We start from the raw sequence: 13,342 nt of genomic DNA on the forward strand, positions 1-13,342 counted from the left end.
TCTGACATGTTGGCTCCATCTCCCACCCTTCTCTCGTAGGGAGAGAGAAGTCTAGGGGAAGGCTAGCTGATATATGGTGCCCACTTGAGGAATTCCATTGATGATCTGTCTGTCACTACCTCTCTAAAGCTGCAATCCTTAATATTCCCACTTGGGGAATACTTTTCCTTCCTCAAGGATTCAAGTTTGCTTTCTGCTCTCCAAAGAGTGTTACTTGTATCTTGTACAACATTTTAGCACTCTCCAGGAAATGAGACTGGAGGACCTAAGAGTTGGGGCTTATTAAAGGCATGGGGTATTTGACAATAGAAACTCTAGTGTGGTTCCCTGGATATTTGTAGGTCTTAATATCTTTTGAATAGAATACTTTGCTTAACTGAGATTTCCTGTGAACTCCATTCTTAAATCATTTAAAAAATAGACTAGCATTTATTAAGCATCTATAGGTTAAGGCTAGGGGTTAAACCACTAACTGGTCCTTGTCCTCAGAGACTTTACATTCTATCATGATTTATTTAGAAAGTAGCCCTCTGGGGATTGTTTGAACTGTTTCTTCTTAATGTTATATTTATAACGTCTGCTTTGATGAAGTCAGAATGTAAACTAAACACACAATTCAACACAGAAATGGAACTTAATAATGGCAAAGCAAACAAACTCTACCACTCAATAGTGTGTCTGGGATATGGATTATTTAAAACACATATTACTTAATGTATCCAGTCATATCTAAGAATCCCAATTATCCAGAGGGACTATAGGAGTGTGTCTATAACCTTAATAAAGGAACTTCTGGCAAATGTTAATTGCCTCACACTAGAAAGCACATATCAAGAACAATAAGTTTAGGAGAGGTAGCTTGACTTATTAAAGTGCCAGACTTAGAGCCAGGGAAACCCACACTCAAAGCCTGCCTCAGACACTTACTGTGTAGTCCTGGATAAGTCATTTACCAACTTTCAGCATTTTTTGCACAGGGATAATAAATATCAAATGAGATTATTTCCATCTCCAACTCCACCCCTCTCTCTCTTTACATCTATATCTACTTCTATGTCTTATCCACATCTGTTTAATTTGTTTAAAAAATAAATGTTAACACTTCCATATATAGAAAAAGTCAGAAATAGTTGATGCATTACTTTTCTTTTTAATTTTATTAATTTTTGCAATTAGCAAGTCTTTATTTTCTTTCAATTCCACTACTCCCTCCATTTGAACAAAAAAAAAAAAAAAAGAAGACAGAGAAAATCTTCATGATAAATCCGCATAGTCAAGAGAAGAAAATCTCTCCTTGGCTATGTCCAAAAATGCATGTTCCATTCTTCATCCTTTGACAAAAATCACTCTTCTCTTCAAGAGGTGAGTATCATGCTTCATTTTCAGTCCTCTAGAATTTTGATTTGTAATGTTGATCAAAGTTCTTTAGTCTTTCAAAGTTGTTTTTCTTTATAATACTGTTATAATTGCATAAATTGTGTTTCTAGTTCTCACTTGACTTTATATATATATATATATATATATATATATATATATATATATGTCTTTCTAGTTTCTTCTGTAGCTGTCCATATTGTCATTTCTTATGGCTCAATCATATTGCATTACATTCATATACCATAATCTCCAGTCACTCGCCAATTGACTGGTACCTCCTTAATTACCACCAAAAAGAGCTGTTATAAATATTTTTTAACATGTAGGTCTTTTATACTTCCTTTGATCTCTTTGGATTATAGACCTAATAGTTGCATTTCTGTATCAAAGTGAATAGTTTACTGACTTTTGGAACATCCTGCAGATGTTTTTTCCACAATGACTAGATTAATTTAAAACTCCTCCAATAATGCACTAATGTGTCTATCTTCACAGAATCATTCTAATAGTGACTATTCTCAATTTTTGTCATCTTTGCCAATTTACTATGAGATGAAGGCTCGAATTGTTTTGATCTGCATTTTTCTTATTAATGATTTGGAGCATTCTTTCATATGGCTAATAGATTGCTGTTCTTTTGAGAGCTGTTTGTTCATTTCCCTTGATTTCTTATTAGAGGAATGTTTTGGGGTATTTTATATACACATGCACATACACACATATATGTGAATGTATGTTTATATATACATTTATATATATTTATATGTGTAGCATTTGTATATATGTCAATGAATATCTATCTGTCTGTCTAGGAAACCAACCAAATTTTTATCTGAGAAAATTAATGCAAAGATGGCTTCTTGTTTCCTAGGCTAATTGATTTTGCCTGTGAGGTAGTTTTTCATGTAATCCATTATATTATCTTTTATAATTGGCTATCTCTTGTCTTGTATATAATACAATTTCTATCCATAATTAAAGTATGTATAATATATTTTGTCTTATAATTTTTAATGATATGATCTTTCATTTTAAGGTCATGTAGCTATTTAGAATTTATGTAGAATATGACATAAGGTAAAAATTGGAGTTTGACCAGATTACTCTCCAGTTTTCCCAGCAATTTTTTTATCCCATAGGAAAATTTCCTCTCAAGTGTTTTATGTTTATCCAACATTAGATTATTGCATTCCATTGCTTTGGATTTTCTCTAGTTTTTTTTGATTTACTCAATTAAAAAAATCAATGCTAAATGGTTTTGATGACTGCTGCTTTATGATAATAGTTTGAGATTTGGAAATGCTATTATTCTTTCACCTCTCCTTTTCATTATTTTCAATGACATTTTAGATCTGTTGCTTCTGCAAATGAATTTTATTATTATTTTATAGTGTTCAATAAAACACTGGTGTCAAATTCAAGTAGAAATAGGTCTACTAATATATATATAAGAATTCCTGCAAGCCATATATTGACTTAGTTTTAAAACGCTATCTGCATTTTTTTGTTATTTTTAGTTGAATTTGTTAGATATTTTCAATTACATTTTAATCTGGTCCAAACTCAGGAATGTTGTAGGCTGCATAGCTGAGGGCCACATGTTTGACACCTCTGCATATCTTTTTTAATATAATATTTTATTTTTCTCCCAATTACATGTTAAAACATTTAAAAATATATTTTCTATCCTTCTGTCCTTTCTTTCTTCCACCTTTCCCTGAGAATCCAGTATAGCTTATATGTGCCTCATAAATCTTTGTGAGAATTTTATTGGCACATCATTAAATTGCAAATTACTTTGGTAACATTGCTGTTTTTATTAATTTGGCACAACCTAATCATGAGCATTGAATATTCTTCCGACTATTCTGGCTGTTTTTTTTTTTTCTTTAAGGATCTTTTAAAAAGTGAATATATTTAATATCTTATGTTTTTACAGATTCAGCCTTAAGCATTTTATGAATTTCCTAGTTATTTTGAATGGAATTTCTCTGTTTTATTATTTTCTCTTAAATTTGCTGTTGTGGTAATAGCACTACCCTAACAGAACTGTTCTGAAGATCAATGAGAATTTATAAATCGCTTAGCACAGTGCCTGGCCCTATAGGTGGTACTTAACACATGTTTATATGCCTTTCCTCTTCTCCTTGTTATTACAGATAAATGCTGATTTTCACGAGTTTATTTTGTAGCCTGCAAATTTATCACTTGTCTCTGCTCTGTTCATGCCCCCTTCTCAGACCTGAGATCCTTTTATTTTGTCCTTTCCCAGAAATTTCTAATCCACATGATTCCTTTGCTATTTGATTCAGCTAGGTTGTCCCCTAGCCAAAAGTTCTCCCTGCCTGTGACATTAGAAATGGGAAACTAATTGAATGTGCCTGTATCTGGACCTGCTCCTGTCTCTTTCAAGTCTATAATGCTCCTCCCCTTTGACTACCAGGGTTGATGGAGAGCTTGGATGTTCCAAGTCCAAGGGCACTCTGTTCTGACGAGACCACCATTGACCTCTCCTTTTTCTACCATTGTGTCCCAAAGATCACTGCATTTAGTGGTATGCTGGAGCAGCTTGAACTGGCTCATAGCTGATGGTTAAATTTTAATGTTTGTATATCTTGGAAATGGGCAAATACCATAAAACGTCTTTATCGCTTTTTGATTATATCAACTTAAGAAAGGACTGATGATGCAGAGATTAACTTAAAAGTATATCCTGCTTACAGATTGGTAATTTTTTTTCCTTTCTGAGCACAGATTGTTAAACCCTCACTAATACGCCCTTGACTGTATTCAGCCACATCTTGCCACAGCCTTCTATTATTTTCTCCATTCCCGGGCATTTCATTTTGGTTTTTTAGGCTTCTTTATGTGGTCTAAAATGTGTCATAATTAAGGTTTGTTGCTTTACATATCACTTGTCTGCCTGATTCTTTTGTGAATCTAAGTCCCATAAACTGACTGGGAATGGATAAATAAGGGCACATATTGTTGTCCCATTTTATAAATGACGAAACGGAGGCTCAGAGAAATGATATGGCAGAAGTCAGATTTTCTGCTGTTTAAATTCTGTACTTTCTGAAGAATGCTAAAAGTTGCCTTCATTTGGAAGATTAGAAAAATGAGGTGTTTTATAGACCCCTACTCCCCCCAAGCCCTGAGTGCTGGCTTGGGGTGCCTGGGTTTAGTGGTCACTCTACCTTTGGTGACAGCAATTTTCCAAGTGGCACTGTCTCGAAGTTCTCGGAAATGCTGGGCCTCAGCCTGCAGAGCTTGTTCGTCCAAGTTATCTTCCTTTTGTAGCTGTCTCCGGAGGTTAGTGCCCTTGGCAGATATCTTCGAGGAATAGGTCATCTTCTCAAAGACTTTCAAGGTTTTCTTTGCCTCCCTTTCCTGGGGTAAATAGGTTGGTTAGATTAGAAACTCAATTTGCCCTCTTACCCTTCCCCCCTCACCTCCAGTTATCCAAAATTTAACTCAACATGGCAATGCCATAGGCTACAGGGTACCCGCCCTCAACCTAGACCATCTGGTCAGATCTGGGTATTCTTAATTGTTGGTGAGTTTGTGACTACTGGGCGTTGGCATTGGAGAATGTAGAGTTCATTGGGGAACTCATGGGAAAGCAATAAATCCCATATTTAATGTTGTAAGTAAGCTATACCAAGACTTTGGGAACACATATTTATTTTTTAAAAAAATTCAGGTTGGCTGGAATTCTAGTATCTGCTGCTAGACTAGACTTTCACCCTCCTGACTTTTAGCTATGGAGAAATGAAATTCTTGAGTTCAGGCAGAAAGGGTTGGCTACAACCACATTGGGGCAATATGGGTGGGTTTCTTGTAGCAAGTGACCTTGGAGTTGGGCCTGGAAGAATGGATTGGGATTTGCCAAAGGGAGGGGAGGTCATCTTAAAAATGGATCAAAGCATATGCAAATGTAGGGAGACAGGGATGAGCATGGTATATTTAGGGGATGGAAAGTCACTCCCAGGAGACATACTTTGTTGAGTGGGATTACAGGAGAGAAAATTGAATAGATTGGATAGAAGCAGGTTATGGAGGACCCAGCATGGGATTTTTGATTTGGTTTCATAGGCACTGGGTTACCATCCAAAGTTCTTAAGAAGGGGGATGGCATATAAAAGCTATGCTGTGGGAAGATTACTCTGGTAGTATGTCAAAGATGGAATAGAATTAACTGGAGCCAGGGAATTGAGCTAGGAGGCTATTTCAGTTATACAGGTATTCAGCAATATATGTACAAGATAATTAAAGCTATCCATGATTACAATCATCACACAGTGGGGAAACAAAGGGAAGTAGGACAACAGAGGCTTGATCCATATATTCTGGTGGAATGTGGAAACAGGAGGGTTTAGAGTGAGGTAAGATTAATCACAAGGTGTTTTTGTTTGTCTTGTGTAAAGACAGGTAATCTCCTCAGCTCAGGCCCATCACTTACCAACTGATGCTTTTGCCTCTCTTTTTCTCGAAGCAAGAAGAAGTCGGTGTCTGAGGAAAGGTGGAAAGGATTTCCCCCCTCATCTGTGTTAAAAAAGAAAAGCAGGAGGAAGAACAATCCTGTGCTGCCTGCAAATTTTAGAGCTCTTACCTCAAAGACCACCATTAAGCAAGTATTATTACCTGAGCTATCCTTTCGGACTACGGACTTAACTGGAAATTCGATAGCCATGAGGAACGAATTGGTGTCGAGAAGTTCATTTTGGGGTTTTTCTGCAGAGACAAAGATGTAACATCATGATGCATCTAGCATCACTATTTTTATGTAGTCTTTTAGTTTTCCTCAAATACATATTAAAGCAATTTATTAATATTTAAAAAAAGTTTTGAGTTCCAAATTCTTTCCTTCCTTTTTCCTGCCTGTTCCCTGAGACAATAAGCAATTTGATATTGTTTATACATAGCATCACTATTTCTGAAGTGTTTTAAATTTATTTAAACCCATTCTTTTCCTCAATCTTTAGCAACTGGTCTCTGAGGTAACTGGCCAGTCCCTTTCCTCATAGCAATCCCATAGACTCAAGTAGAATGAGAATTATTAAGTTTCCTTTATCTATGGGAAAACTGAAGTTCAAAGACTGACTTCTATGGTCCTTGAGTATCTTTTCTTTTCTTATCTAGTTAACTTTTTGATCACGGTCTGGAGCACTATGTTTCTAGCTTTTAGAACAATTTCTTTGCCAGCCCGTCTCACATCCATCTCTAGAATGATCAGCCCACCATATGATGCTACTATAAATTCTAAGTAAAAAATATTATTAAAGGTATTGGTAGGAAATTGAATGTTTAAAGAAGTGCTTGAAGTCCTACCAACTTTATCCAGTGTCTTCTGGGATGTAGATTGTAACCCGGACATTTTGAAGTAATTGCTAACAATGCTTCTCCTCAAGAGATCACCTAAAGATGTATAGGTTCTTCTGTATTATCCAATATAGATTCCAGCTGCCGAAGAACCTGGAGAAAGAAAAGATAACCCAGAAAGAAGCCCTTGGTGGAAGTGAATATATTCCTTACCTCCAAGTGTCATGATGAAATAGAAAAGCATTGAACTAGGACTCAGAAGCTCTGGGCTCACATCCCAGATGAGCCATTTATTTTCTTTGTGACCTCAAGAAAGTCACTTCCTATCTTCCTGTTCCTGTTCCTATAGAGGAGGATGCTACATTCTCCTCTATAAAATCACAGAGTTGGACCAAGTGGTGTCTAAGATAGTTTCTAGTTTAAAATCCTCACATCGCATCAAAATTTGGCAAAACATTAAGAGAGCTTAGAAGTGTAGCCATGTTAGATGGCATGATGCTTATAAGGAAAGAATGCATTCTTTCATCAATCAGCATTTACTAAATACTTATATGAAATAATTGTATTTACTCATAATTTATTTAATTATTAATTATATTACACTATCATACTCATTATTATTAAGTTATAACTCATAGAATATCTATTGATATTAAATAAGTTTATTTATAATTAATAACCATCCATTATATTATTATTAAATATTATAATCATTATTATAACATTTGTTAAATACTTATTAATTAAATGTCAGGCACTGTATACCTACTTCATAGAATTGTTTTAAGGATCAAATGAGATAATCTATCAAGGACTTTGCAAACTTTAAAATGCTCCATGAATGTCAGGAATTATTATTATCGGTTCATAGAATTAGATGTGAAAGGACTCATTAGAAGTATCTCCTCTATCCTCCCATTTTACAAGTGGGGAAACAGAGGTCCATAAAACACAAGAGATATGCTTAAGATCTTTTGAGTACTTCACAGAAGAACTGGAATAATTAAAACAAATCACATTTCTACGATCACTTTCAGATTTACAAGGGGGAAATGATGTGGTCCTTACCATCAGGGAATTTACAGTCTATTGGGGAAACGAGACATGGATGTTAAGAATCATGATACAAAATAGAATGTAAGTACATGATAGCATAATACTTTTCAAGATTAGAAGCTAAAAGGATCATTTCCAGTTAGGAGATCAAGGAAAACCTCATGGTTGGCAGATCTAGAAGACACTAAAAGATGATCTAATCTAGTCTTCCTTGCAGGAAGGGAAATTGAAAAGTCTCAAGGGGTGTGACTGGCTGGAACCCTTCTCCAGTTTAGTGTTCCTTTTATGACCAAAGTCAATCCTTATCACACTATTTTTATAACTGAATTGGGAGCAGTAGTGGAATATAGGCGACTGTGATATAGAACATGGATTTCTAAACTTGGAGTCAGGAAGAAATGTGTTTAAATCCTGCTTCAGGTACTTACTAAGCTGGATGATCCTAGTCAAGTCACTTAATCTCTCACCCCTTTTCTCTGTCAAATGTCAGAGTTGGATTCTGTGGCTCCTCAAGGTCTCTTTCAGCTCTAAATCTATGATCCTTTGGAAGACCCCATGCTTCCATTTGGAGCATAACTAGCACTTAGTAGAAGGAAGAAGTAGAATACTTCCATGGTAATTGTGCTTGAGCTGGAGACAAAGAATAAGGTTCCAGTCTCTGCCACAATCTATTCTGTCTCTGGCCATTTACTTAACTTTACCTGGTCTCAGTTTCTTCATCTGTAAAATAAAAAGCTTGGACTAGGTTGTTATTATCTGAAGTCCTTCCCAACTTTTTCTTTAAGTCAGAATAGGTCAAGATAGGCTGAATTGAATGAGAATCTGGCTTGGAGATACTTGAAATCTGTAGGGATCATACAGGACACTCTCTGCTATGTGCCAAAAGATTGGGGAGCAGTACCATGGGAGATGGAGAAGGGCTACAGTCCTGTGAGTTGCCCAGGAAAGAAAAGGGTGAAACTGTCACCTCTGTTTCTCCATTTGTAAAATGGGAGGATAGAGGAGATAACTTCTAATGAGTCCTTTCTACATCTAACTTCTGTGAACCCATAATAATAATTCCTGACATTCATGGAGCATTTTAAAGTTTGCAAAGTCCTTGATAGATTATCTCATTTGATCCTTAAAACAATTCTATGAAGTAGGTATACAGTGCCTGACATTTAATTAATAAGTATTTAACAAATGTTATAATAATGATTATAATATTTAATAATATTTATTTCTCAAAATTTGCCATCGTCCTGCGGTTGGAAAGTGTGTAGTTTAATTATCCAGTCTCCGTGCCCTCTTTGGGCCTCTCCTGCAAAATCCAAACCGAGACCTCAGTCCCCAAAGGCTTGCATTGCATCTAAGCCCCCCAGCTTTTGAGTGTGAAATCATTTTCGTTCTTCTTCCAGAAATACCTATAGGGAATATCTATATTTCTGGAAGTGAAAAGGACCTTTAGTTGTCTTTTCAACAGAAAACCTAGGTGGTTTTGGAGATGGAAAGTGTAATAGAGTAAGAAGCCAGTATTTGTTGTTGTTTCCTGAGACAATTGGGGTTAAGCCACTTGCTCAGGATCACACAGCTAGGAAATATGAAGTGTCTGAGTCCACATTTGAATTCAGGTCCACCTGACTTCAGGGCTAGTGCCCTATCCACTGCACCATCCAGCTGCCCTAGGAAGGCAATATTTAAGAAAGACACACATCGTCTATCAGAAGTCACACAGCCCTAGACTGAGCCAAAACCGATCTAGAAGTCCCGTTCCCTTTTTTAATCTCAAAATTCCGCCCAGCGCTCTTTCCAAATATAGCACTGTTTCTCTCTTGGCTTTGGGATGATTATTATTATCCCAAATTATTAGTGCTGAAGGAAATAGAGGATACCTGGCTGTTTCCCATGCCCGACTCACCCACCAGCTCCGGGATACAGTGACTCCTCAAAAACACAGCTTCAGCCCTTTGGGGGTTGCACAAACAGCTGCTACAAGAAAGGCAAAGAGAGCGCGCGCTCTGAACCCTTTAAAACGAGTTGAACTTAATCGGAGGCAGTATTCTTTGACTCTGTTTGCGTTGCTAGGGCGACCATTCAGGCGTCTCTCCCCGGAGACAGGCGGTCACAAAGCTCTGGGAAACTCTTGGGCTCGGGTTAGAGGCCGCCTCGATTTTCCTGGTTCTTTCTTAAGCAGCGTCCGGGTTGCCCCTGGGGCCAGGGAAGCCGAGAAGAAAGTGGATAAAGGTTCGTTTTCCTTGTTCAGGACCAGCGTGAGAATCCAGGCCCTTTGGGTCTCGAGGCAGTTTACAGCGATCCCGGAGGATCCCAAATTTCATCCCTTTAGGTGTCTCTCCAACTGTACAGATCACAACCTTCTCAAGCTGGAGGCAGGAAGACCCGAAGTCAAATTTCGGCTTCCTCCTTAACGTCTGTTTGCTTGGAAAATGGGGACAATGAATACAAATACATATTTTTTATTTTTCTGCTGAGGCAATTGGGGTTAAGTGATTTACCTAGAGTCACACAAGCTAGGAAGTGTCTGAGGTCAAACTTGAACTCAGGTCCTCCTCACTTGAAGGCTGGTGTTCTCATCTACTGCACCACCTGGCGGTCCCTGTATGGGGACAATAATAGCACCTACCTCTCAGCATCGTGGGGATCAAATAAGGTAATAATTGTGAATTGCTTAGCACAGTGTCGGGCACATATTAGACATTATGTAAATTTTATTTCTCCTCTTTTTCCTTCTCTTTCTCTCAGTCAAATCCAGCCTCATACACGAGGTGTGTATGTTCCTGGACAGTCACTTAACCTCTGCCTGCCTCAGTTTCCTCAACTGTATATAAGGATAAAAATAGCACCTATCTCCCAGAGTTGGATGTACCTCGTATCAAATGAGGTATTTGTCAAATATTTAGCACAGAACTCAGCCTATAATAGACACTTAATAAATGCTTATTCTCCTCCTTTTCCCACAGTCTTGCTGCTTTTTTTGTCTTGAAAAATTAATTATCTCGTGGACAACTTTCCGGGGAGAAGAACTCTAAAGATGTTTTTTATGGTTTATGTGATACTTCGCTTCATATCTGTCATATTCATCATTTCATTTGGTCTTCACAATAGATAGCACCTCACCTCAGATATCTCGCCTACTTCCTGTTATTATGTTCAAAATTCCACCCTTAGAATTTCATTCCTTATACAAGATGTCCCAAAATGTTAATGCCATTTTAAACATTTAACTTCAGAACCTACAAAAAGCATCATTCAAAAGTTCCATTTATATCAATTTCTATATTTTTGTCAATTTTTAATAATGTATTTTTCATTTTAATTTTGACAGAAGGGACCTCTGTCATTATACATAGTATGTATAATAGCCAGAACAGAAAGAATTGCTATTTACATAACATTTTCTCAGATGGGTGGATTGGAAGAAAAGATGGTCCACCTTGATCATCTGACCTATCTCCATTAGACTTTTTCCTGTGGGCTCACATCAAAATGGTCATGTATTCATCATTTTTAAAATGACCTTAAGGCTAGGATTACAAATGTAATTCTTTGAGTCACTGAGCAGCAGTTGATGTAAGTTTTTTTCTGAGCTCTGATTACTGAACTCAGTAATCAGAAATCACCTAATGCAATGCCTAGCACAAGGCAATGGCCATGCTGAATTTTAATGAGAAATCTATGAATATTTAAAGTTTTAGATAATCTTTTCACTGTCGTTTTTGCTAAATTTGTAGCATTGACCCTTCTGAGGTTATTAAAACTTAAAATCTCGCTAAAAGACTGCTCTTTTATATGTATAATTAAGCCTTTGTTTCTACAAGAGAATCCTCTTGAAGATTCCCCTGGGATTAGGGCACATACTGGTATCAGCTTAAATAGAATTAATTATCTAGAGGAAAAACCAGATGAAAGGAAAGTAGGTCCCAGGTCTAAAGTGGGAACTCCCTGGTGTTCAAACCCAGGAGGAAACTTTGGAGGATCACACAGAGGCAGCCATTTTTACCTGTGTGTAAATCAGAAAACTGTTGTTTTTTGTCCTTTGTTCTCGAAGAGGACGGTGACAATCAGAGAGATGGTGCTGTGACATGCAAATGAGCTGGATTTCAGGGAGGGAGGGCTGTGCAAAGTCACCTACCTCACTTTCTCCTCCAGAGCCATCTGGATCCCATGACAGGCTATAGATCAGGATGAAGGAAAATAGATCAGGATGAAGTCCCTTAGCCATGATCTTCCTCTTGCTCCCCACAAAGGGTAGAGGTCAATCTCTTTTGGAGATGAGTGGGCCATATCCATGATCATGATATTTATTTATTCCATACACAAGCCTAGCCATTACTATATTTACACAGTCTACTTCCTCATATAGTTTACAGAAACATGAAAAGAATCTTGATGCAGTGGAAGGAGCATTGTGATTGATGTCAGAAGATTTGGATTCAAATCCCAGCTCTGATGCATATCAATGGGCAAATCACCTCACTTCTTTTTGCCTCAGCTTCCTCAACCATAAAACAAGGATTTTGCATCAAATGATCCCCAAGGTTTCCTTGAACTCTAGTGCTCCTTTTTTAAAAAAATATTTCTTTGTTTTATTCTTTTTTAAAAATTCTCTCCTTCCCTTCCACTCCTCCTCTATTACAACGTATCAATTATATATGTGAAATCGTTGAAAGTATGTTTCCATATTAGTTACATCACAAAACAAAGAAAAAAATAAAGCAGGAAAATTATACTTCGGTTTGCACTGAGTTCCTCAGTTCTCTATCTAAAGGTGTATGGCATTTTTCATCAGGTATCCTTTGGAATAGTCTTGGATTATTGTACACTCTTGATTACTAGAGTAATCAAGTTTTTCACAATTATCATGATCATTATCATTACAACATTTTTATTAGCATGCACAATGATCTCCCAGTTCTTCATACTTCACTTTGCATCAATTCAGATATTGTCTTGCCATGGTTTTCTGAAATCATCTCTCTTCTTTTCTTACAGCACAGTAGTATTCTGCCACAATCATATACCAAAACTTTTTCAGCCATTCCCCAGTTGATAGGCATCCCCTCAATTTCAATTCTTTGCCACTATGAGAAGACATATTTTTTTGTACATATAGTTTACTTTTCCTTTGCTGTCTTTAGAGTACAGACTTCTTAGAGGTATTAATGGATCAAAGAATATACATAGTTTTTGATCCTTTTGGACACAGTTCCAAATTGGACCAATAGTTTATTATGTACCTACTTTCATTTCCTTTAGCTTTTTGGTAAGTATGAGGTGGGGCACCTAAGAATTATTCTAATTTGTCTTTCTCTAATCAATAGTGATTTAGAGCATTTTTTCATATGACCATAGATACTTTGATTTTTTTTCTTCTGAAAACAGCTTGTTGAAAATTGTTAACCAATTTATCAATTGGGAAATGGCTCTTTTAAAAAAAATACACTTGACTTAGTTTTCTTCATATTTGAGAAATAAAGTTTTTATGAGAGAAACTTGCTGTAAAATTTTTGATATCACTTTATTGTCTGATACCTTTTGGCAAAATGTAATTTCCCTGATTGTCTCTTTTAATTAGATCTATTTTTGG

At 36.6% G+C, this 13,342-nt stretch overlaps 1 protein-coding gene across 4 annotated transcripts in view; it reads right to left on the minus strand.

The window, feature by feature from the left end:
- CFAP100 (cilia and flagella associated protein 100) overlaps window positions 1-10,220 on the minus strand; it is a 41,162-nt gene extending 30,942 nt beyond the window's left edge. Inside the window, exons 1-5 of one of the 4 annotated variants that reach the window (XM_031955903.1) lie at window positions 9,660-10,220; window positions 6,709-6,852; window positions 6,022-6,111; window positions 5,840-5,922; window positions 4,575-4,767 (exon numbers count right to left, since the gene is read on the minus strand). In XM_031955903.1, coding sequence (XP_031811763.1) covers window positions 4,575-4,767; window positions 5,840-5,922; window positions 6,022-6,111; window positions 6,709-6,754 — 412 coding nt within the window. In that variant the 5' untranslated portion in view covers window positions 6,755-6,852; window positions 9,660-10,220. Of the gene's footprint in view, window positions 1-4,574; window positions 4,768-5,839; window positions 5,923-6,021; window positions 6,112-6,708; window positions 6,853-9,629 lie in introns of all 4 variants that reach the window. The other 3 variants (XM_031955884.1, XM_031955892.1, XM_031955912.1) reach the window with 3 other exon arrangements.
- Between the last annotated feature and the right edge of the window lie 3,122 nt (window positions 10,221-13,342).

The sequence above is a fragment of the Sarcophilus harrisii genome, chromosome 1, assembly GCF_902635505.1.
Source record: "Sarcophilus harrisii chromosome 1, mSarHar1.11, whole genome shotgun sequence".
Lineage (NCBI taxonomy): Eukaryota > Metazoa > Chordata > Mammalia > Dasyuromorphia > Dasyuridae > Sarcophilus > Sarcophilus harrisii.